Genomic DNA, 26,377 nt, shown 5'->3' on the forward strand with positions numbered 1-26,377 from the left:
ACCTCCTCCGGTTCAAGGGCCCTCCCCCTCCTTCCCAGGCCGAGGCTCCACAGAAAATCCAGCCCGGGAGCGCTTTACAGGGCGCCGCCATCTTGAATCGGGCACCGCCCCCTGACGTAACCCGGCACGCCTTCTCCCAGCGTGCCCCGCGCCGTGACGTCAGGCGCGTCATTACCGCTCCGGAATGCGGCCGACAGGAGCGGCAGGGGGAGGGCGGCGCAGCGCTCTACGGGAGGCTGGAGCCTGCCTCACCTTGTGCGCCTGCTCAGACGCAGGATCCCAGGGGAGCTGCGGACGGCGCTTCTGGAGGCTGGAACCTGGTGCACAGGCCAGTGCCCGCTCTTCCACACCGGAACAGACCCAGGTTAAGTATTCTTTTTCCAGACAGGTTCCCATCAAGGACAGGAAACCAACTGAAGCGAGGGAGAGGTACCGCCCTTTTATTTCAGACGGTTTCCTGTCCTTGATGGGGCGGATCCCTCTCTCAAGGTGTGCTGTCATGGGTGAGGGGAAAATGTTGTTTTTGACAAACATTTTTTCATTTTCACAAGGATAGCAGGCGAAAATGGACCCCAAAATGTATTGTCCAATTTTTCCTGTGTACGCAGATATCCCATATGTGGTCGAAAACTAGTTTTGAGGCACAGTGCAAAGCTCATAAGGGAAGAAGCACCATATTGAAGTTCAGATTTTGCTGGACTGGTTTGATGGTGCCATGTCACATTGGCAGAGCCCCTTAGGTGCCAGAAAAGCAGACCCCATTTTACAAATTACACCTCTCAATGAATCCATCTAGGGGTGCATATTGACAACACAGGTGTGTCACAGAATTTTATACCATTGGGCAGCGAAGAAAAGATAATTACATTTTTACAACCAAATTTTTGTTTTAGCCTAAGTTTTTACATTTTTACACTGGAAAATGGGTAATAATGGCATCAAAATTTGTCTCACAATTTTTGCTGAACGAGTCAATACCCCATATTTGGATGTACAGTACTGCTTAGCCACACAGCGAGACTCAGGAGGGACAGAGCGCTGTTTGCCTCCTGGAGCGCAGATTTTTCTAGAATAGTACGTGGACTCCATATACAGAGCGCCTAAGTGCTAAAAGAGCAGAATTTCCCTTCAAGTGACCCCTTTTTGGAAATGATACCCCTTTGGGAACTTATCTACAGTTGCTAGTGAAGATTTTGACTCCATGGGTCTTTTCCAGAAACAAGTAGCAGCTGATGTTGCCAAGTGAAAATGGCAAACTGCCGTCGTAGTGACCAGTAGTGCCCAGCTCCTGCTTCTGGAGACATGCACCCGTAAATTAGGTGGGCTCTCATCGCTACAGAAATGCCAAACATGTGGACTTTAACTGCGCACACTGGAGCTCAGAAGCTAGGGGGCATTTGGATTTGGGAGTGCAGAATTTGCTGAATTCCTTTTGGGCAGCGAGGAGCCATAGTGCTTTTCCAGAGCCTTTGTGCTACCAGTAACGTGGAAGCCCCTGTATTTACGATAACAGATGACGGACCTGAGTGGGGACTTGCTTTTTTTGTGAATTGAGCTGAAGCTTTTTTACATAAAATTTTGGATCATATTTATCCTGCGCTTTACACTGAGCACTTATATCGGGGTTTCCATCTAAATCTCCAAGTGACATGATTCAGATGAACCCCGAAGGGATCCATTCACTATAATGAGGCAGCAGAGTTACTCTGGACTCAGTCTGGCCTCTGTTCAGCAGTGTACAAAACTGTGGCCGATAGCACTTTTATGCACGCATAAAAAGACGGACACCGCCAGATCACAGCGTCCACAGTGGCTCCCCCTGCCTCATTACAGGGAATATTTCAGAGATTTACACGGAAACCCCAGTGTAAGTGCTCAGCGCAGGATAGATGTGAGCCGAGCCATACTGAAATCTTTGGGAGGAAGAATGAACATATCAACAGCAGGTGAAGAATTGGTTTTATTTATTTTTTACGCTGTTCCTCATGCGGTAAAAGTGATTACACGACTTTATTCTTTGGGTCGGTGCGATAGCAGATTTATATTGGGTTTTTATGATTGACAGCTGTCACACAGTAAAAGACATTTTTATTTTGTGCAAAAACTAGTTTTTGCATCGCCATATTTTGAGCGCTATCATTTTTCCATATTTTTTACCTACAGAGTCATATGAGGGCTGTTTTTTTTGCAGAATAAGTTGATGTTTTTATTGGTACCATTTTCGAGCACGCGACATTTTTTGATCTCTTTCTATTCCAATTTTTAGGAGGCAGAATGAACAAAAACCAGCAATTTAGGAATTGTTTTTTTTTTTATGTCGTTCCATGTGTGGTAAAATTGATAAGGCAACTTTATTCTTCGGGTCAGTATGATTACAGCGATACCACATTTATATAGTTTTTTTTATATTTTGGCGCTTTTACACAAAAACTATTTTATAGAAAAAATAATTATTTTTGCATCGCTTTATTCTGAGAGCTATAACTTATTTTTCCGCTGATAAGCAGCCATACCGCTCTGTTTTTTTTGCGGGACAAGAGGTACCATTTTTGCTTACAGGTTTTTTTTTATCGCGTTTTATTCCACTTTTTGTTCGGCGGTTTCATGATAAAGCATCATTTTTTGCCTAGTTTTTTTATGCTGTTCACTGAAGGGGTTAACTAGCAGGCCAGTTTTATAGGTCAGGTTGTTCCGGACGATACCAAATACGTGTACTTATATTTTTCCACTTTTTTCTTTTAAACTTTACACTTTGTCCTACTATGGGACTTTCACTTTTTTTTAACCTGATGACTTATAAACTGCAGGAGCATTCCTATGCCTTATAAACTGTCAGTGCTGCACTGACACACACAAAGTTGCTAGATCATGCACTGCGCATGATCTAGCAACTTTGCTAGCTCTGGTGACCCGGATGTCATCATGACAACGATCGGGACCCCGCGATGACGTCGCGGGGTCTCCGATCCAAGGGCAGAGGGGTTTTCTTATGGGTTTTCTTCCCTCTGCCTGCACGCTAAATGCTGCGATTACAGCATTTAGCAGGTTAAAGTGCCAAGCACCGAGTCCTGGGTGTCAGCTGTCAGATTGGCAGCGATCACCCGAGCACAGCCCCCTGTGCACGGGTGATCGCCATGACATATATATACTGCACAGCCCCCTGTGCACGGGTGATCGCCATGACATATATATACTGCATTGGTAGGGAAGACCTTCCCGACAATGACATATATACTGAAAATGTCAGGAAGGTGTTAAAGGGGCAGTCTGGAACTAAAATTTATTTAAATTCTTAGTGCCCATCTAATGTGATAATCTAGTCTGTTTTCTAATATAATTGTATTAAAAAGTCCCTATTGTTCCCTCACTATGCCATCTGATTTATTTTATTTTTTTACTACTTCCTCTTTGATGACACTTTGTTTGAGAATCCCATGCTGGAAGTCATCATCAGGGAGCAAAGACTGTAGTCACTGCCCCTCCCTGACATGAAGTGTCAGCAGTGACATCTGTTTCAATGCTGGACTAGTCCCTGCTCTACTGAACATGTGTCGCTTGTCAATTCCAACCATACACTCAGTAGGATCGTGTCACTGTGCAATGACAGTGTGTTCACTCTCCGGCTCTGATCAAAAGTAAAGAGCCAGTAAGAGAGTGCACTGTCAGTGCGCATCGTAAGGAGAATACCCAGAAAAATATCCATAATTGGACACATGGCAGTGAATAAACCAGATGTACCTATGGCTTTTACAACCTTTAGTGTAAGTTGGGCACATCACAGTATTATAACAAAATGGTGTCTTTCTCCCATAGTTTAGCACTTACACACCCAGGAATCAATAGAGAAATTTGACACTTTTGAAATTCTTAAAAAAAAAAAAATTCTTTTAAAAAAAAATGTATGTGGATAAATGTTTGACCCAAGTAGAGCCTTGGATGCACCACCAAAAAAAGAAAAATCATCATAGATCGATTTATGTCGATGCTACTGCAAAAAAAAAACAACAACCCCTCATTAAAAAAACGTAAAAAAAGATAGACTGGAGATGTGGGGACCCCAATATTAGTGATAAATTACAGCTTTGACAATCTGACATTTATCACCTAACTCTTTTACTACTGTTTATTGCAGAGGTGGACTATGACTTTACAAAGGGAATAAATGCTACAAATAAGAAAAGACTGCAAGTAAACTTGGTTTGAAGCAGTAAAAAATACGTTTTAGGGCTAGCTGAAGATTTTCAAGCCCGCAAGATACATTATATTTGGGGTCGATTATCCCTTTTGTAATGAAACTCGCAGTCATAACAGCATATAAGAAACTGCTAAGTCTCAACCAGCGGCCCATCTGCCCATGTAAAGACATCGCCACAGGCTTTTCCCTTCACTGCGAGTGAAGGATGTGATACATCAGGACCTTAAACTTCTGTTGCAAGCAGAATATAAGGGCTATGGTATGGCCACCTTTACAAAGCAGCAGATGCCACTAAAATAAGCTGGATTAGCCAACGATCAGCAGATAATTGCCCGTGTTGACGAAAGGCTTTTAGAAAGACCTAAGTTGGTTGTGGGTAAACTGTAGACATATGGTGAAAGGAAGTGAGATGGTGGGACGAACAAAGGATGGCTATGAAGATGACCTGCATGTCTAATGTATCAGATCTTCGTACATTTTGTCTCACTATATGGGGACAGTGACATTTATATAAATTGATAAAAAATGAAATAGAAAAACAAAAACTGAATATTTAACCATTAGACATTATTACTTTGACAGAAACAAAATGTCTGTAAAGGAGACAACAGAGGAAAGGCTTACATTACCTTAAAGAAAGGTTAATCACGTAATGTATCACCTGAACAGAGCCTCACACATGCAGACCAAGAGCAGTCAAAATAACTCTTGCACATGCTCATCACCATATTTTTCTGGTTGGCAAAGCAACCCCCATAAGCCGAATGCAGGGTCCTTTCCCTTCTTTGTTTACTTAATTGCTTGTTTTGTATTATTATGGAGGACCCGCTGTGTCTGTGTCAATGATTAAGGGAATATGTCATGGAATCCCCCCAACTGAACGTCAAAGGCCAATCCTATGAATAGGCCACCAATATTCAAGTAATGGAAAACACCTTTTAACTAGTTCCTAAAGCTGTGGAAATTGTAACGTTAAGTAAAGTTACAGGAAAACAGTTACACAAATGTAGAAGCAACACATCATTTTACGTCCCTTACCTTGTACAACAACTTGGTTACTTGGGACGAGTATTTGCTGTCCATCGGTGGTCTGTGCATATTGTAAGATGGTAGGCTGAGATGCAGCGGTGTTGGCCATAGTTAATGTCTGAAGCCCTTGGACTCCATCTGTACCATTGTTGGCTAGTTGTATAGCTCCTCCCTGAGTAATGGCAACTAAATCAGAAATATACAGCACGGTATAATCATAAGAAGAGGGGTTTGAAAAATAAAAGCAAGATACATATGACCACTTCCATCTCCGACAAGCAAGTTCAGTCAATGTGTTACAAGGTTACAACCAGCAGATCTATTACTCAAAACAAAGCAAATGTCATTTGCAGAAAGAAGTGTCAATGTGTATTGCGGTCAGACCTGGTCATGGTCACACGGGGAGCGTTCTTACACTTCAAGTATACCAAACATAAGATCCATGTGCACACTATTCATGTGTGTAATCCTATTGCTGAATATACAATAAATGGGAGTATACTCAGGACTACAGAGCAGGAGAAGGACTTGGGTATTCTGGTTACAAGTAAGCTGAGCAGCAGTACTCAATATCAAGCAGCAGCCGCAAAAGCAAACAAGATTTTAGGATGTATAAAAAGAGAGATAAACTCCTGCAATCCCAATGTATTGCTACCCCTTTATAAATCACTGGTGAGGCCACATCTGGAATATGGGATCCAGTTCTGGGCTCCACATTTCAAAAAGGATATTCAGAAGTTAGTCAGTTCAAAGGCGGCAACTAGATTATTACAAGGGATTGAAGGCCTCTCATATGATGAGAGGTTGGAAGAGTTGAGCTTGTTTAGCTTAGAAAAAAGACGTCTCAGATGAGATCTCATGTATATGTATAAATATATGTGTGGTCAAATACAAAGGACTGGCACATGACTTATTCCTTCTAAAGACCATACTAAGGACCAGCGGGCACTCATTACAGGTGGAGGAAAGGCGATTCCAGCACAGGAAAGGGTTCTTTACAGTCAGAGCAGTCGGACTGTGGAATGCCAACCACAAGAGGTAGTGATGGCAGACACTATAACAGCTTTTAGGAAAGGGCGGAATGATTTCCTCAATACACAACATTGTAGGTTATAGATAATTTAGTGACAAAATGTACAATTTGCGGAGGAAGGTTGAACTTGATGGACCGATGTCTTTTTTCAACCTATGTAACTATGTAAGACTGCTGCATGTGAAGCCTGTTTTTTGGACTTACAGTTGCGGTGTTGTGAATGAGATTCTGAGAACTCTGCAGTGTATAGTGACTGGCACTACGAATTTTATACCCTCAGCCTGACAACCTACACAGTGGATTCTACCAGGGATCTCTCCGTCAAAGATACAAAAATTTACTTCACGCAGCATGGAAAATCAATCATCCTGCATGCCAGTCTTCAGGATGCTGCCTGCAGGCCTCCTCATATACATGAGCCTCAGAGAAAGGGGCACTACAGCTAATTAGTTTAGAAATTAGGTACGTTTTTAATCCCCCATATACAATAATGCTAATTTTTGGGCCAATTTATACTTGAAAACTACCCTTAGGGTATGCGCACAAAATTTCTGCATCATTTCTGCATCTCCCTGGCAGAAAAAACGCATGCAGATTGTGCATGCGTTTTTCCTGCAGAATACATGCGGATTCACATGCGTTTCCGCATGCAGATTGACAAGCGCTTTCCAAGCGATTTTAGCATCACCTGGAAAGTGATTGTGACAACTAGGTCACACTATAAATCCATGCAGCCGGCATGGATTTATATAGTGTGACCCGAGAGAATGTATATACTTACCTCCGATGGTCCGCGCTGTCCAGCTCAATCCGTTCTCCCTCGCCGGCAACTTTGAATTGAAAGACCTGCCGACGTCAGCGTCACATGACTCTGACATCAGCACAGGTCCTTCAACTCAAGTGCCCGGAACCAAGCAGGAACGCAGCGCGGGCCGACAGAAGGTAAATATACATTTATTTTTTATTTTATTCTTTTTTTTTACAGCTTTTTTAATGGTACCTGGGTGTGGATGAGACTCTCCTCTCCTCCACACCCGGGTACCATCCGCACATTAGAACGCGCCAATAACGCAAGTACAGATGCAGTCTTGCGGAATTGGCGCGTTCTAATGCAAGTCAATGGCGGCGAAAACGCCGCGTTTACGCAAAATTAATTGACATGCTGCGGATTTTTGAGCGCAGCGTTTACGCTGCGGAAAAATCCGCATCATGGGCACAGCACATGCAGATTTCAATTGGGGAACATTGCTGCCCTTCTACCATGCGTTTTTAATGCGTTTCCGCGGCCTCTACGCAACTGCAAAAACGCCGCGGAAACGCATTAAAAACGCATCGTGTGAACTCAGCCTTAGAGAAAGCCAAATGTCCCTGTCAGGGTGAATAACCACATACCCCTTTCCTGCACTGAGCTGGACACATGCCTACTTTTTCTTAGCGAGTCCACGTGACCGGTGCCATTTCATCTATTTCTTGATGCAGGGGTATGTTTGAGCACATCCCTACATAACCACCTATGAGCAATCTTATTCTTGCTACTATGTACAGGGACATCAATATGACACTAGAAGCCGCTCAACAGCTATACAAAGCACTCAATTACAGGGAACCTATCTGGTGATTCCTGCTGCCCAAACCGCATACAGTATGAATTGCAACCTGACTGCACGATTGCAGCCATGTATATTATTTACTGAAATGTTCTGGCTTTTCAGAGAAAATTTAGTTACACGATTCAGCTGGGGACCATAGCGGAGGATAGACTAGACCGGCTCCATCCAGGTCTCCTGCAGATGATTGACAGGTCTCTCCCTATGTACATGCAAGGGCCAGATCATCAAAGTATAATTTCTCTGAAATGTCAAAGTGTTTCAAAGAATAATATAACTGGCTGCAATTGTGCAGTCAAGCTGTGATTCATGTTGCCTACATATTGGGCAGCATGTGTCACCCTTTAAATAAAAGCACTAAAATGTGAATAGCCTGCAAACTACTGTAATGTATAAAATATGCTAAAAATATCACCAACGCACATACACTATAATTAAAAGGAGCTGCTGAACACTTACTATACTGGCCACTGCTGGTTTGGTAGATCGGTGTCGGTACAGTCACTGTTGTAATGGCTGGAGCAGATGTTTCCTCTTCAGATTTTTCTTCTTCAATTCTTGGTACACCAGGAGCATCTGAAGATAGGTCATTTAAGATTTTTCTGTTGAAATGAATATAGTTAGTCTCCCTAAATCTGCTCTATAGATGACAAAAACATGACTGATCTGAACGTGCAGTGCGCCAATGAAGCCGGAGTACGTACACCAGGTTTCACTGAACATAATCCGGGAGGCAAAAATGTGAAAAATTTCAGTGGCGTCGTTAGAGCCAGTTGTCAGTGAGGGCCGGGGGTCGGTTACAGCCGCTGCTCTCTATACACAGAGCGGTGAATGAACCCGCAGTGGGGCTCTAAGGACGGGCACCGGACAGGTTCAGAGTGCTATTAACCCGCAGATTAACATCATATCTGCAACTTAATAGCGTTTTATTTCATGTGACAGGTTTCCTTTAAACCTAAATAGCCATATTGGTTAGACCAGTGGTTCTCAAGTTATAAGCTTGGCCTCTTCCAGAGAGGTGCAGACTAGTCGCTTGTGAGGAGGTAGTTTTCACAGAAATGATCATATGCTGCACAGTCCTTTCCACGGCTGTAGTCAAATCTAGTTTAGCAACAGAACTGACTTATTTTGTAATTTCAATTTATTCTGGGTTCAGGAGACAAAAAGAATATGGAGATTCCCCCACCCCCCAATTACAGATGGTGAACACCAGACATTTTCTCAGTCTGTAGAGGCCCCAATAAAACTATTTCAGAAGTCCTGGATAGATGACCGGTACACTTTTTCATGCCTGGTGTGTCTTTACACAAAAATATTTAAAATGTATCGCTTGACTGGACAGAAAGTGGTCAATAGTTAAAATAAATTCCCTTTAACCACTTAAGGATGGGGCAATTTTTGTTTTTTTTTCCTCCCCTTTTTCCAAGAGCCATAACTTTTTTTATTTTTCTGTTCATATAGCCATATGAGGGCTTGTTTATGCGGAACAAGTTGTACTTTCGAATGAAACAATTCAGTTTATCATCTGATGTACTGGAAAGTGGCAAAAAAGTGCAATTCTGCAACTGTTTTTTTTTATTCACAGCATTGATTTTACAGTAAAACTGACCTGACAATATAATTCTACAGGTCAGTACGATTACGAAGAAAACCAAACATGCATCGTTCTTGTTTTATTTAACCCCTTAACGACCAATGACGGACATAGCATGTCATGAGTGGGTGTCAGTTCCCACACTATGACTAGCCAAGCCAGTCATGACTTTGAACAGTCACTGCATGTAAACATGCAGTGACAGTTCAGTGACAGCTGAGCGGTACGGGAAGAGGTGCGGGGAGCCATGCCGTCGATCCCCACACTCAGAGGGCTGTGATCAATATGATTGATTACATCATGATCACGCAAGAGGTGCTGAAATATCAGCATCTTCTGCCCCATCAGAGAAGGAGCTCAGCGCTGCTCATGGCTGAACTCCTGCATTAAACAGCAAGGAGCGGCGCCAGTACTGCCCCCCCCCCCCGGCTCCTAACCCCCTAAATGCTGCGATTGTAACAATTAGGAGGCAGGCAGAGGAACAGGAGGTCTGCCTCCAGATCGGCAACCCCGTGGTGTCATCGTGAGGGCCCGATCGCTGCCGTGGTGACCCAGGGTTATTATGATGATCCTCGGGTCACCAAGCTACGGAAAGCTGCTGAGACCATGCTCACAGCATGGTCTAAGAAACTTTCAGTATAGGTATAATGCATTGCAATGCATTATACCTGAAAACAAAGTAAAAAAAGTGAAAGTCCCATAAAGAGACTAAGTAAAAAAGTTTTCAAAAATGTAAAAAAATAAAAATAAAATAAAAAGACAAAATAATAAAAAATTAAATAAAAAATATCACACTAATAAATGCGCATTTTTTGTAAAAAAAAATTAAATAAAAAAAAAGTACACGTTTGGAATCCCCACGTCCGGAACAATATAATCTATTAAAGTGTCATTAGTTAACGTTTTCAGAGAAAGCCGTAAAAGAAAAAATTAAAAAAGTAGCAAACTATGCTTTTCAAGATACCGCTGGAAAAAAGTGAAATAAAATGCGATCAAAAAGACTAATGTATTAAAAATGGCACAGCTGAAAACGTCATCTTGTCCCGCAAAAAACAAGTTGCTATACAGCTCTATCAGCCGAAAAATAAAAAAAAAGTTAGTTCTCAGAAAAGCGATGCAAAAATAATATTTTTTTCTATCAATGTTTTGTGTAAAAACGGCAAAACAAAAAAAAAATTACATCAATGTAGTATCGCTGTAAATGTACTGACCCGAAGAATAAAGCTGCCTTATCAATTTTACTACATGCGAAATGGCATAAAAAAACACCCCAAAAAACAGTTCCTGAATTGTTGGTTTTTGTTCCTTCTGCCTCCCAAAAATCGGGATGGAAAACAATCAAAAAAATGTTAAGTGCCCGAAAATGGTACCAATAAAAACATCAACTCGTCCCGCAAAACTCAAGCCCTCATATGACTCTGAAGGCAGAAATATGGAAAAATGATAGCTCTCAAAATATGGCGATGCAAAAACTAGTTTTTGCACAAAAAAAAAGAAAAAGAAAAAAAAGCGTCTTTTAGTGTGTGACACTTGCCAAACAAAAACGTGACATAAATCTGGCATCATTGTAATCGCACCAACCTGAAGAATAAAGTTGTTTGATCACTTTTACTGCATGAGGAACGGTGTAAAAAATAAATAAAGCCAATTCTTCACCTTCTGCTGATTTGTTCATTCTGCCTCCCAAAGATTGCAGTAAGGCTCGGCTCAAATTTATCCTGCGCTGAGCGCTTACACCGGGGTTTCCGTGTAAATCTCTGAAATACATGATTCAGACAGAACCCCCGGCGGAAGATTCCCTGTAATGAGGTAGATGGAGGCACTGTGGACGCCGTCTGGCCTGTGATCCGGAGGAGTCTGTCTTTTTTAGGCGTGCATAAAAGAAGGACACCACTGAAGAGAGGCCAGATGGAGTCCAGAGTAACTCTGCTGCCTCATTTTAGTGAATATAGTGAATGGATCCCTCGGCAGTTTGGTAGGGGTAAAATTTCCAAAATGGGGTCACTTGAGGGGGGATTCTGCTTTTCTAGCACTTAGTAGCTATGTATATGGAATCCGCAAACTATTCTAGGAAAATTTGCGCTCCAGAAGTCCAATAGCGCTCCGTCCCTGCCGAGTCTCGCCGTGTGGCTAAGCAGTACTGCACAGCCAAATATGGGGTATTGCCACATTCAGCAGAAATTGTGTGACAAACTTTGGTGCCATTTTTACCCATTTCCCATTGTGAAAATGTAAATTCTGGGGATAAAACAACATTTTTGTGGTATCTTTCCTTCACTTGCCCAATGGTTTTAAAATTCTGTGACACACCTGTGATGTTAATATGATCACTGCACCCTTAGATGAATTCATTGGTAGGGGGGGGGTTTAATAATGTCTCTATGGGGGGTGGAGTTCTGCTGTTCAGGCACCTCAGGGGCTCTACCAATGTGACATGGCACTCTCAAACCATAACAATAAACTCTGCACTATAATATGGTGCTCCTTCCCTTCTGAGCTTTCCACTGTGCCTGAAAAGTAGTTCCCAATTACATGTAGGGTATTAGCGCAATCAGGAGAAATTGCACAAACTGCATTTTCTCCTGTTACCCTTGCGAAAAGAAAAAAATTGGGGCTAAAAGATTTTTGTGAAAAAGTGTGATTTTTTATTTTCATGGCTCTACGTTATAAACTTCTGTGAAGCACCTGGGGGTTCAAGGTGCTCAACACACATCTAGATAAGTTCCTTGAGGGGTCTAGTTTCCAAAATGGTGTCACTTGTGGGGGTTTCAACTGTTTAGGTACATCAGGGGCTCTCAAAACACAACTTGGCGTCCGCTCCCGATTCAAGTCAATTTTGCATTCAAAAAGTTAAAATGGCGCTCTTCCATTCCGAGCCCTGCCGTGCGCCCAAACAGTGGTTTGCCCCCACACGGGGTATCGGCGTGCTCAGGAGAAATTGCACAACATTTTTTTGTGAAAAAAAGTTAATTTTTTCTTTCACATTGCTTCAGTTCCTGTGAAGCACGTGAAGGGTTAATAAACTTTTTGAATGTGGTTTTGAGCACCTTGAGCGGTGCAGTTTTTTGAATGGTGTTACTTTTGGGTATTTTCTGTCATATAGACACCTTTAAGTCACTTCAAATGTGATGTGGTCCCTAAAAAATATGGTTTCGTAAAATTTTTTGGAAAAATGAGAAATCGTGATCAACTTTTAACCCTTATAACTTCCTAACAAAAAAATGATGTTTCAAAAATTGTGCTGATGTAAAGTAGACATGTGGGAAATGTTATTTATTAACTATTTTGTGTGACATATAGTTGTGCTCAAAAGTTTACATACCCCGGCAGAATTTTTCCTTTCTTGGCCTTGTTTCAGAGAATATGAATGATAACAAAAAAACTTTTTCTCCACTCATGGTTATTGGTTGGGTGAAGACATGTGTTTTCTCTTTTTAAATCTTAATGACCTTAATGACAACCAAAAACGGAAAAAAGTGAAAAAATGGAAATTTGGCGAAAATTTAGAAAATTTTGCAATTTTCAAAATTTTAATTTTTATGCCCTTAAATCAGAGAGATGTCACACAAAATAGTTAATAAATAACATTTCCCACATGTCTACCTTACATCAGCACAATTTTGGAACCAAAATTATTATTTTTTTTTTTTTATTAGGGAGCTATAAGGGTTAAAAGTTGACCAGAAATTTCTCATTTTTCCAACAAAATTTACAAAACCATTTTTTTTTTTTTTTTTTTTTAGGGACCACATCACATTTGAAGTGACTTTGAGGGGTCTTTATGACAGAAAATACCCAAAAGTGAAACCATTCTAAAAACGGCACCCCTCAAGGTGCTCAAAACCACATTCAAGAACTTTATTAACCCTTCAGGTGCTTCACAGGAATTTTTGGAATGTGGAAGAAAAAAAATGAACATTAACTTTTTTCACAAAAATGTTACTTTAGACCCAATTTTTTTTTATTTTCGCAGGGGTAACAGGAAAAAATGGACCCCAAAATTTGTTGTGCAATTTCCCCTGAGCACGTAGATACCCCATATGTGGGGAAAAACCACTGTTTGGGTGCACGGCAGGGTTCGGAAGTGAAGGAGCGCCATTTGACTTTTTGAATGTAAAATTTGCTTGAATAATTAGCGGACGCCATGTTGCGTTTGGGGAGCCCCTGATGTGCCTAAACAGTGGAAACCCCCCACAAGTGACACCATTTTGGAAACTAGAACCCTCAGGGAACTTATCTAGATGTGTGTTGAGCACCTTGACCCCACAGGTGCTTTACAGAAGTTTATAACATTGAGCCGTAAAAATAAAATTTTCACATTTTTCCCACAAAAATGTTTTTCAGCCTCCAATTTTGCATTTTCATGAGGGTAACAGGAGAAATTGCACCATGCAATTTGTTGTGCAATTCCCCCTGAGTAAGCCGATACCCCATATGTGGGGAAAATACAGTGTTTGGGCGCACGGCAGAGTTCAGAACGGAAGGAGCACTGTGTGACTTTTTGAACGCAAAATTGGCTGGAACTGAGAGCGGACGCCATGTCTCGTTTGGAGAGCACCTGATGTGCCTAAATAGTGGAAACCCCCACAAGTGACCCCATTTTGGAAACTACACCACTCAAGAATTTTATCAAGGGGTATAGTGAACATTTTGAACCTAGAATTTGATAACATTAGGTCATCATATTGAATAAGTTGTCATTAGTCTTGAGCGCAAGTGCTCGCTACTTGACTTTGCATCGGATACTCAGGTATGCACCATGTATCGCGCGTGCTCGAGTGACATGCTCGAGTCCCCAAGCCGCATGTTTCACGGTTATTAGACACCCAAAAAAAAACATGCGGGGATCACTCGTGCATGGCAGGCAATCCCTGCAAGGTTTTTTTGGCCGCAAAGCATATGGGGCGGAGACTCGAGCATGTCACTCGAGCACCCACGGTACTTACTGCATACCCGAGCACCCGATGCAAACTCAAGTAGCGAGCACTTACGCTCAACACTAATCGCCATATCGTCATTTTTTTCTTTACTTTTGAAAAAATCCCATCCCTAACCTCAACTCTAACCCATCCCTAAACCTAACCCCAACCCCAACCCTAGAGTTTATTTTTTACGCCGTTCCTTGTGCGGTATAAGTGATAAGATGACTTTATTCTTCGGGTCGGTGCGATTACAGCGATACCAGAATCATATCGGGTTTTTATAATTGACAGCTGTCACACACTAAAAGACGCATTTTTTTGTAAAATCTAGTTTTTGCATCGCCATATTTTGAGGGCTAGAATTTTTCCAGATTTTGGCCGACAGGGAGTTATGTGACAGCTTGTTTTTTGCGGGATGAGTTGACGTTTTTATTGGTACCATTTTCAGGCACGCGACATTTTTTGATCGCTTTCTATTCCGATTTTTGGGAGGCAGAATAAACAAAAAACAACATTTTGGAATTCTTTTTTTATTCTGTTCCGCGTGTGGTAAAATTGATAAGGCAGCTTTATTCTTCGGGTCAGTACGTTTACAGCGGTACCACATTTGTATAGTTTTGTTTATGTTTTGGAGCTTTTACACAATAAAAGCTATTTTATAGAAACAAAATATTTTTTGCGTCGCTTTATTCTGAGAGTTATAACTTTTTTATTTTTCGGCTGATGGAGCTGTATGGCGGCTTGTTTTCTGCGGGAAAAGATGATGTTTTCAGTGAATACCATTTTTATTTATATTAGTCTTTTTGATCGTGTGTTATTCCATTTTTTGTTTGGCGGTATGATGATAAAGCATTGTTTTCTGCTTGATTTTTTATTTATTTTTTTTACTAGTGTTCACTAAAGGGGTTAACTAGTGGGACAGTTTTATAGGTCAGGGCATTCTGGACGCGGCGATACCAAATATGTCTATTTTTATTGTTTGTTTTTTTTCATAATAATATTTATTGATGGGTACATTATATTTTTATTTTTGGTGTATTCTTTTTTTTTTTTTTAAATATTTTTTAAATTTTTTTTTTTTCATTTTTTAACACTTTTTTACTTTTATACTTTGTCCCACTATGGGACTTTCACTTTTTTGTACTCTGATCGCCTGTATAGCACAGGGATAGAGCACCATTTCTGTGCTATACAGGTTGTCAGCGCTGCAGAAGATACTTTGGTCATGTACTGCACATGACCAAAGTATCTTCCTGCTGTCTGGTGACCTGGGTGTTGTCATGACGATATCGGGTCGTCATGGCAACATCCAGGAAGCCGCGGCAGACAGCGCTGGACGCCGCCAGGAGAGGTGAGTATCGCGATCACTGCCCCTTGCCCCACAATGCTGCGATCGACTTCGATCGCAGCATTTAGGAGGTTAATGTGTCGGGAGCGGTGCGGGACCGCTCCCAGCACATAGCACTGGGTGTCAGCTGTGACAATCAGCTGATACCCGGCGGCGATCGCGCCCGCACAGCCTGTGTGCGGGCAAAATCAACAGGGCGTACTAATACGTACCTGGCTTTGATCGCCTGTTAATACATTTTTTGTATTGTTGCAGTGGCTGAAAAACTGCAATTCTGGAGTTTTGATTTGTTTACCGATCAGTTTAATTTATTTTATATTTTGAGAGATTGGACTTTTACAAAGGCAGCGATACCAAATATGTGTATTTATCATCACTTCGCTTTTAATGAGGGAAAAGGGGGTGATTTGAACTTTTATATTTTTTATGACATGTTTTACTTTTCAAATTATTTCTTTCCCTAAGGGAACTTGAACCTGCAATCATTTGATCGCTATTGCTGTATGTAGCAAAAATCAGTCTCCTATGAACACCAGCCACAGGCTGGTATTCACAGGGGTACCGTGATGGCAGGCACAGGGGTTTCAGCATACCCCGGCTGTCATGGCAACATGACACACCACGGGAGCGCCAATGAGCGGTTAGAACGGCGCCCCTCCCCTCCCGCACAGTTAATGTCTCTCCACTCCACACACGGCTGTTATAGGCGAGCCCACATCAAAGGAAGGGAGACGACTCATGACGGAAATAGTACCTCACAAGTCGTTAAAGGGTTAAAATGCAACTGCATTTTCTCATGACATTTCATAATAAGGTATTATGTGTGTGTACAAAAGGAATAACACTATTGCTGACCATTACATGACATGCATCCTGAATTTTTATCAATTTTTCCCTCTGCATTGAAGGGCTCAGCAGTTTCTCTGTCCCTTTATGTGGCTGTCCTCTTTCCCTTTCCATAGGTTAATAGACAGCAAGTGTCATTTGATCCTTCACTGAAGACAGATTTGTAGACAGATTTGAGCAGTTTTTGACACTGAACAATTATGTAAAGAAGAAGTGAGGCATAAATTACATTATAAACTTTTTTCTCTTTACCTTTTTTTTTTAAATAAATTCGTGGTATTAACCCCCTTCATGACATGGCGATTTTCTGTATTTGTTTTTTCCTCCCCTTCTTTCAAAAGCCGTAACTTTTTTTTTATTTTTCCATCAATATAGCCATATGAGGGTTTGTTTTTTTGCAGGACAAGTTGTACTCTTGAATGACACCATTCATTCTACCACTTAGTGTACTAGAAAAATGGGGGAAAAAATGCAAGTGCATTGAAGTTGCAAAAAAAATGTGCAATTTCACAATCGTGTTTTTGGATTTTTTATTTAAAATGTTCACTATATGGTAAAACTGATCTGGCAATATGATTCTCCAGGTCAGTACAAGTACGCAAATACCAAATATGTATAGTTTCTTTTTTTAATTTACCGCAAGTGATGAAAAAAAAAATCGGAAATTTGTGAAAAAATAAGATAAAAATATTATATAAAAGAATGTATGTTTTTGTCGCCATTTTCCGAGAACTCTAACCGTTTCATTTTTCGGGTTATGGGGCTGTGTGAAGGGCTTATTTTACGCACCTTGAGCTGACGTTTTTACATATACCATTTTGGCGTAGATATGATGTCATGATCGCCTCTTATTGCATTTCATTGCAATACTGCGGTGGCCAAAAAAAAAATAATTTTGGCATTTTGATTTTTTTTCTTGTTACGCCGTTTACTGATCAGATTAGTTTATTTTGTATTTTGATAGATCGGACTTCTACGAATGCAGCGATACCAAATATGAGAATTTTTATTATTTTTTAATTATAATGGGGCAAAAGAGCGTGCTTTGAACTCGTGTGTTTTATTTTTTCATATTTTTAACAACTTTTTACTGTACTTGTTAGTCCCCATAGATGACTTAAATTTGCGATTGTCTGATCACATGTGCTATACATAGCTTTCACAGGAGGATTGTAATGACAGGCATGAGGGTCATCAGCAGACCCCTGGCTGTCATGACTACCCATCGTTACCACGCGATCATGTCACAGGCACGCCGATAGGAGCGTGAAACAACGTGCCTCCCCTGCCGTCTTAAGTTTATATCATGTCATGAAGGGGTTAAGGTACAATGACTATTTAAGGGAAAAGCCCACCTCCACATGGACACTTGTCAAGTCTGACTTGGTATAGGATATACTGCATACACTCAGACATTCTGTTTTCCCATCTGTTAAGAGTGTCCTTTTGTGCTACATTATTTGAAGTGGATGTGATGGGGGTGGACTCATTATGTTCCACCCAACATATTTCATATATGCTTCTGGTGGGATTTGTAAGTATTTTTAAAGTTTCTGTTTGTCCCATCTCCACTTATATGTATAATTTAATTAAAATTACATTTTATTTGGCAATTTTCATACCTGTATGATGGCCGCCGTGACAAAATTTCTCTGCGCTTCTGAGAATCTGTAACACTATCTACTGATTCTTGGGAATCTTCACTTTCTGCAATGGTGGAAATCTAATCACAAAATAAAGACGAGAGAATATAAATATGTATTGCATATATTTTAGGTTCACAATCATGCTCATAGTAAAAAAGAGACTAGAGGTACCACTCACCGGTTCTTCAAACTTCAAAGTCTTTATTTAATGCTACTTCTACTCTTTTTTACTATGACATATGGACTGTTTTCCACTAGTAAGCACCCATATGTTCTGTTGGCGATAATCTTGATCTGAACCAAATTAGTCTACTAAGAGCATGCAGGTTGTTTAGTGCGGCTTTTTCTTTCTCCGCTGTCTGCACAATCATGCTCTGTTCACATGTTTTACAGCAAGTCATCAAAAGATGTACAGCATAAGGAGAAAGGATTACCAGCTTCATGAATAGTTCAAAAAATAGGTTTCTTTATTGTGAAAAAAGCTCTTTAAAAACAGATTCCATAGTCACATAGTGTAGCCAGGGCAGCGCGTTTCGAACGCTAAAGGTGCGTTCTTTGTCAAGACTGGCTTGCAAATGGCATACCCATGGTATATAAACCATTGTTCACCAATCGCATACAAAATGGAAGTCACATGATACATAAATTTGCATACAAAAATATAAAACCAATTTGCAGAGTATATGCATAGTAAAAGCAATCACATGACAAAGAAGAAATCACATATGCATAGAAAAGTTACTCGCTATAATGGAATAGTAGTTCCCTCCGTAAATTTAGTCCATTTGGTTGGCAAGTGTTCAGATGATACATCCAAAATGCTTCTCGATCAAGTAGGCGTCTCCTATTATCCCCGCCCCGAGGATCAAAGGTAAGTTTTTCAATGCCAAAGACCTGAAATGAGGATGTCTCTCTATTATGCTGCTCAATAAAATGTCTGGAGGCACAAGAAATGTTATGATTAGTGACATTAAAAATATCAGAAAGATGTTCTGCGACTCGCTGTATTAATTTTCTTATAGTGCATCCCACATATAACAGATCGCAGCTGGCACATCTTCTAATATAAACCACATAATTACTGTTGCAATTCAGATAGCTTTTTATATTGTGTGTTTCACTAGAATCAGCATTAGTGAAGTTTTTAGTGATTTTTACATAGCGACAAATGCCTCATCTGGTGTAACCACACTTGTAAAACCCTTTACAATTAAGCCAGGTATGCCGTTTTTGTAGATTATTTGGGCGACTAGATGCCAATAGCCCCCCTATTGTTTGCGCTTTTTTTGCCACCACCAAAACTCCAGAATCAAGAATTTTAGATAATACAGTATCCTCATATAAAATAGGAAGATGTTTCAGTATTATATTTTTAATTAGTTGAAATTGTGAACTATATCTAAAGGAAATAACATTTTGATTTTTATGTGCTGTAATATCATTGCGATTAATCCTTGCCCTAGACAGATCAATTAGATCCAGTCTATTTTTACTGTCCAAAATTTTTTCTGCTCTCTTTAAAGACCAATCCGGATAACCCCTAGATTTCAATTTATTTTTACACCTGATGAATTCTTCATCCAATTTATTTGCATTATTACAGTTACGTTTGATTCTTGTCAGTTCCCCCACAGGTATAGCTTTTATAGTATGGCGCGGATGTCCGCTTTTGGCATGTAGAATGGTATTCCCAGATATGGGTTTGGAAAATGTGGAAGTAGTGATGGAACCGTCAAGAATCTCCAATTTTAGATCAAGAAATGATATACAGGTGTAAGTGAAAGAAAGATTGAATTCATTGTTATTTAAATGCTTGATGAATTCTGGTATGGCAGACACATCCCCACTCCAAATAAGGATCAAATCATCGATGTATCTGCCATACCAGAAAACATCACGAGCCCATGGATTGGCGAAGGTGTACAATGCAACATATTCTCAATGGGACATTGCCATATTTGCCAACGATGGGGAATAGCTAGATCCCATGGATAAAATAGTTTTATCAAAACGCTCTTTGAGTGAATTTTTGAGGGATTCAATATCAGTGTTTAATTTTGACAATTTTAATTCTTCCTCCGCAATAATCAGTTTGATCAGAACTATAGAACAGTCTGAAAGTGCTTGTTGACAAAAGCAAGGGAATAAACTGTAGTTGGCACTTTTCGAGGGTTTTGTGATCCCACCATATTTTTGTTTCACTCATAATTAATTTTTCTATGTCATAAAATTCATCAGATAATTTTGTTGGCAAACTACTGCTGGAATTTGTGTCCAACGAAAATACTTCCACTGCTTTGCGAGCTCTATTTTCATTTATATCAGTCATATTTTAACTATTACAAGACGTCAAAAAACTCCACAGAAATCACGTCAGTTTTAGTTCATCCGATCAAGATATATCGGATAATAACACAAATGACTCAGATTCCAGTGAACAAATACAAGTTCTATCCTATGGACTGAATTTTGCACCTGATAGAAAATTTGATCTCTTTGGGACCTTGAAAGATGTCAATAAATTTGTAAGAAACCTGAAGGTAAAAATACATTTTTTTGATGAGACTGAATCTGCACCTAACAGTATAGATCATGACAAAATAACCAATGAATTTTGGACTCGTAACTTTCAGGAACAATCAGCATTACTACACCTTCAAGATTTGGAAAAGGAAAATCGCACTCCACAACCTAGCATCAATTCAGCAGAGTTTTTTTCAGGGCGGAATCCTTTTTTTTATCCTATACAATCGAGAACGGGAGCAATGGATAAATTCCAGGAAACTATTCAACGTGAACTAAAAAATCTCCATATGCAGGTGGAAAATAACAGCTCAAAAAGTAATTTGAACAAAAAACAAATGAAGGCATTACAGGAACTAAAACGGATGGAGGATGTTATTATTAAGATGTCAGATAAAGGCGGACTAGTAGCAGTTATGGATGCAGACATGTATCACAACCAAATGTTGGAGCTTTTGTCTGATACAACTACTTACACAAAAATTCCATCAAATCCCTCCACAGATTACAAAATAACAACCCATGCTATAATAAACGAAGGCTAGGTTTTAGGGGTTATTACAGCTAAACAAAAAGACTTTCTCATTGTTGAGCATCCCATGCTACCACTTTTAAATGGTCTACCCAAGACACACAAGGGCATCAATCCCCCCCAATGAGGCCAATCATTTCTAACATTAATTCTGTTACAGAGCATCTTGGTAATTGGATGGATACATTATTTCAACCGCTAGTGCAGAGATCTGCAGGTTTTCTTAAAGATTCAAGAGACGTTCCGGACCAATTAACAAATATCACATGGTTGGAGGGGTATACATGGTTGGGGTGTGATGTAGTGTCTCTGTATACAAGTATACCGTATGATGTCGCTCTGCAAGCATTGGATTTCCATCTTAATAGGTATAGTAATTATACCTTGGATTTAATTAATTACCTTTTGTCTTGTACACAATATCTTATGACTAAATTTTTTTATGTACAAATCAGGAATTTTATCTCCAATGTAGAGGAGTATCCATGGGATCTTGCTATTCCCCATCGTTTTCAAATATGGTAATGTCCCATTGTACACCTTCGCCTATCCATGGGCTCGTGATGTTTTCTGGTATGGCAGATACATCGATGATTTGATCCTTATTTGGAGTGGGGATGTGTCTGCCATACCAGAATTCATCAAGCATTTAAATAACAATGAATTCAATCTTTCTTTCACTTACACCTGTATATCATTTCTTGATCTAAAATTGGAGATTCTTGACGGTTCCATCACTACTTCCACATTTTCCAAACCCATATCTGGGAATACCATTCTACATGCCAAAAGCGGACATCCGTGCCATACTATAAAAGCTATACCTGTGGGGGAACTGACAAGAATCAAACGTAACTGTAATAATCCAAATAAATTGGATGAAGAATTCATCAGGTGTAAAAATAAATTGAAATCTAGGGGTTATCCGGATTGGTCTTTAAAGAGAGCAGAAAAAAATTTGGACAGTAAAAATAGACTGGATCTAATTGATCTGTCTAGGGCAAGGATTAATCGCAATGATATTACAGCACATAAAAATCAAAATGTTATTTCCTTTAGATATAGTTCACAATTTCAACTAATTAAAAATATAATACTGAAACATCTTCCTATTTTATATGAGGATACGGTATTATCTAAAATTCTTGATTCTGGAGTTTTGGTGGTGGCAAAAAAAGCGCAAACAATAGGGGGGCTATTGGCATCTAGTCGCCCAAATAATCTACAAAAACGGCATACCTGGCTTAATTGTAAAGGGTTTTACAAGTGTGGTTACACCAGATGAGGCATTTGTCGCTATGTAAAAATCACTAAAAACTTCACTAATGCTGATTCTAGTGAAACACACAATATAAAAAGCTATCTGAATTGCAACAGTAATTATGTGGTTTATATTATAAGATGTGCCAGCTGCGATCTGTTATATGTGGGATGCACTATAAGAAAATTAATACAGCGAGTGGCAGAACATCTTTCTGATATTTTTAATGTCACTAATCATAACATTTCTTGCGCCTCCAGACATTTTATTGAGCAGCATAATAGAGAGACATCCTCATTTCAGGTCTTTGGCATTGAAAAACTTACCTTTGATCCTCGGGGCGGGGATAATAGGAGACGCCTACTTGATCGAGAAGCATTTTGGATGTATCATCTGAACACTTGCCAACCAAATGGACTAAATTTACGGAGGGAACTACTATTCCATTATAGCGAATAACTTATCTATGCATATGTGATTTCTTCTTTGTCATGTGATTGTTTTTACTATGCATATACTCTGCAAATTGGTTTTATATTTTTGTATGCAAATTTATGTATCATGTGACTTCCATTTTGTATGCGATTGGTGAACAATGGTTTATATACCATGGGTATGCCATTTGCAAGCCAGTCTTGACAAAGAACGCACCTTTAGCGTTCGAAACGCGCTGCCCTGGCTACACTATGTGACTATGGAATCTGCTTTTAAAGAGCTTTTTTCACAATAAAGAAACCTATTTTTTGAACTATTCATGAAGCTGGTAATCCTTTCTCCTCATGCTGTGGAACTACTGTGAATGGTTCATCGCACCTATGCTTCAGGACGTCATTTCTCAGGTGAGCTGGTGTTACCTTATTACTTCATCAAAAGATGTAAGCAATCATATGGGCAAGTCTGGGGCTTATGTTCAGAGCACACAAAACTTGAGTAGAGATGATTGAATCTGCCAAATTGAGTGGATTTTACAAGGAAGTTTGATTTGTAGTGAATTGAAAGTTAATTATTATTTGCTGGGGTCTTTCCAGGCCTCAAAGAATAATAACAAACTTGGGATGTATTCAAACAACAAAAAGAAAAAGAAATACTACTCACCTGTCCCACCATCTGGTTCTCTGCGCCTCTTCCCTTCCCCTATTCACACTCTTCCTATTCAATCAAGACTGCTGCTTCCGGCTCAACAATATCTCAGATATCACAGTGCACAGTTACGTCTGAGACCTGGTCGAGTCAGAAGCTATGGCATGGAGTGAAGATGCCAAAGATGATGCACGTGCAATGTGGGAAGGGGACAAGAGGAGGCAGGGAGACCCGGATGGCTGGCTGCTGGACAAGTGAGCAGTGAGATTTTTTTTCTGCCTGGCCCCCTTTGCCGCAATTTTGCTAAATTCGTGAAGAGCATATTATATATACACTACTCACAAACAGTTAGGGATATTTAGCTTTCGGGTGAAAGCATTTACAGCATTTAAGTAGAAGCATGCAATGGTGATTTCCTCATCTCAAACAATTTATTGAAACAAAAGCCAAGAACAGTTATGGGTATACCTCTCAAAAATGTCAATGTCTCAACTTGTCATGTGGCCTTGAGCACCAATTACGGCTCGACAACGATGTCTCATGCTGTTCACAAGTCGAGTTATTGTCTGCGGAGGAATGGCATCCCACTCTTCTTGAAGGGCAGCCCTCAGGTCATTGAGGTTCTGGGTTACAGAATTAAGAGCCTCTACATGGTGACTCAGATGATCCTGTAGGTTTTCTATGAGATTCAGGTCTGGAGAAAGTCCAGGCGACTCAATTTGAGGTACCCCAGTCTCCAGCAGCAGTTCCCTAATGATGCGACCTCGATGACCTGGAGCATTGTCGTCCATGAAGATGAAATTAGGCCTGTGTTGTTTGTGCAGAGGCACAATACCTGGATTAATGATTATATTTAAGTAGTAGGGGCTTGTCACTGTACCACTCACAAAGTGTAGGACAGTTCTGTATTGACTAGACACACCTGCCTACTTTGTAACACCACCACCATCAAAGGCTCGTCTGGTGACAACAGTGGCCGATGCTTAGCGCTCTCCTTGACATCTCCCAACATAATTGGCAGCCATCATCTCTGCTCAGCGTGAATTGACTTTCATCAGTGAACAGCACTGAGGCCCATTGGTCCCTCGTCCAGCGTAGATGCTCCCAGTGCCAGGTGGTGTGGTCAGGTACCCTTGCAGGTGGTCTAGAACGCAGACCACGCTGATGTAAACAGTTTCGAATGGTCTGACATGACACTTGGATGCCTCTCACCTCCCCTTAAATGTGCATGGAGTTGTGTGGCATTCATCCTCCGGTTCCGAAGGGCATTGTTCACAATGAAGTGGTCATCAGTGTGGGATGTGGCCCAAAGATGTCCACTTCTCTGCCTTCCTGTGACTGTTCCAGTCTCTCTGCATCTGTTGCAACCTGCTGATGAGACTCTGACACTCTAAGCTCAGTGACCACTTCCAGCTGAGAACATCCTGCTTGAAGGCTCGCAATGGTGAGGTACTGTTGATCAATTGTTAGGTGTCGTCTTGGTCTCATGATGTCAAAATGAGATCATGATGTGGAGGACAGTTTAATACTAATTCTAACTGAACCCCGAAACTTATTGCCCGATTCATGGATCAAACACCTGTTGTGAATTTTGCCATTAAACGCCTTGTTAGAGAACAGCAAGTTGTGCAAAAAGTACTGAAACATTGGACAGTTAAACATATGGTGCATTCAAAAGTTTAGAGAAGGTCACATTAAGTTCATCTGAAAAGGTTACAATGCATTTTAGGATCATCCTGAAATGTCACCTGAAAGCCTAGTATCCCTATATTGTTGTGAGTAGTGTATATGTATATACAGTACAGACCAAAAGTTTGGACACACCTTCTCATTTAAAGATTTTTCTGTATTTTCATGACTATGAAAATTGTACATGCACACTGAAGGCATCAAAACTATGAATTAACACATGTGGAATTATATACTTAACAAAAAAGTGTGAAAGAACTGAAAATATGTCTTATATTCTAGGTTCTTCAAAGTAGCCACCTTTTGCTTTGATGACTGCTTTGCACACTCTTGGCATTCCCTTGATGAGCTTCAAGAGGTAGTCACCGGAAATGGTCTTCCAACAATCTTGAAGGAGTTACCAGAGATGCTTAGCACTTGTTGGCCCTTTTGCCTTCACTCTGCGGTCCAGCTCACCCCAAACCATCTCTATTGGGTTCAGGTATGGTGACTGTGGAGGCCAGGTCATCTGGCGTAGCACCCAATCACTCTCCTTCTTGGTCAAATAGCCCTTACACAGCCTGGAGGTGTGTTTGGGGTCATTGTCCTGTTGAAAAATAAATGATGGTCCAACTAAACGCAAACCGGATGGAATAGCATGCCGCTGCAAGATGCTGTGGTAGCCATGCTGGTTCAGTATGCCTTCAATTTTGAATAAATCCCCAACAGTGTCACCAGAAAAGCACCCCCACACCATCACACCTCCTCCTCCATGCTTCACGGTGGGAACTAGGCATGTAGAGTCCATCCGTTCACCTTTTCTGCGTCGCACAAAGACATGGTGGTTGGAACCAAAGATCTCAAATTTGGACTCCTCAGACCAAAGCACAGATTTCCACTGGTCTAATGTCCATTCCTTGTGTTCTTTAGCCCAAACAAGTCTCTTCTGCTTGTTGCCTGTCCTTAGCAGAGGTTTCCTAGCAGCTATTTTACCATGAAGGCCTGCTGCACAAAGTCTCCTCTTAACAGTTGTTGAAGAGATGTGTCTGCTGCTAGAACTCTGTGTGGCATTGACCTGGTCTCTAACATAGTA

The 26,377-nt window shown here is 40.5% G+C and overlaps 1 protein-coding gene across 2 annotated transcripts in view; it reads right to left on the reverse strand.

Moving 5' to 3' along the window:
* Positions 1 to 26,377, reverse strand: part of CREB1 (cAMP responsive element binding protein 1) — a 119,768-nt gene that overhangs the window by 11,947 nt on the left and 81,444 nt on the right. For both annotated transcript variants that reach the window (XM_073646345.1, XM_073646346.1), the window contains 3 exons: positions 18,197 to 18,297; positions 8,324 to 8,466; positions 5,234 to 5,410 (listed from right to left, as the gene is read on the reverse strand). In XM_073646345.1, coding sequence (XP_073502446.1) covers positions 5,234 to 5,410; positions 8,324 to 8,466; positions 18,197 to 18,297 — 421 coding nt within the window. The remainder of the gene's footprint in view (positions 1 to 5,233; positions 5,411 to 8,323; positions 8,467 to 18,196; positions 18,298 to 26,377) is intronic.

Source organism: Phyllobates terribilis, unplaced genomic scaffold, assembly GCF_046119375.1.
Source record: "Phyllobates terribilis strain yellow unplaced genomic scaffold, ASM4611937v1 Scaffold_9__5_contigs__length_417890890, whole genome shotgun sequence".
NCBI classification, from domain to species: Eukaryota; Metazoa; Chordata; class Amphibia; order Anura; family Dendrobatidae; genus Phyllobates; species Phyllobates terribilis.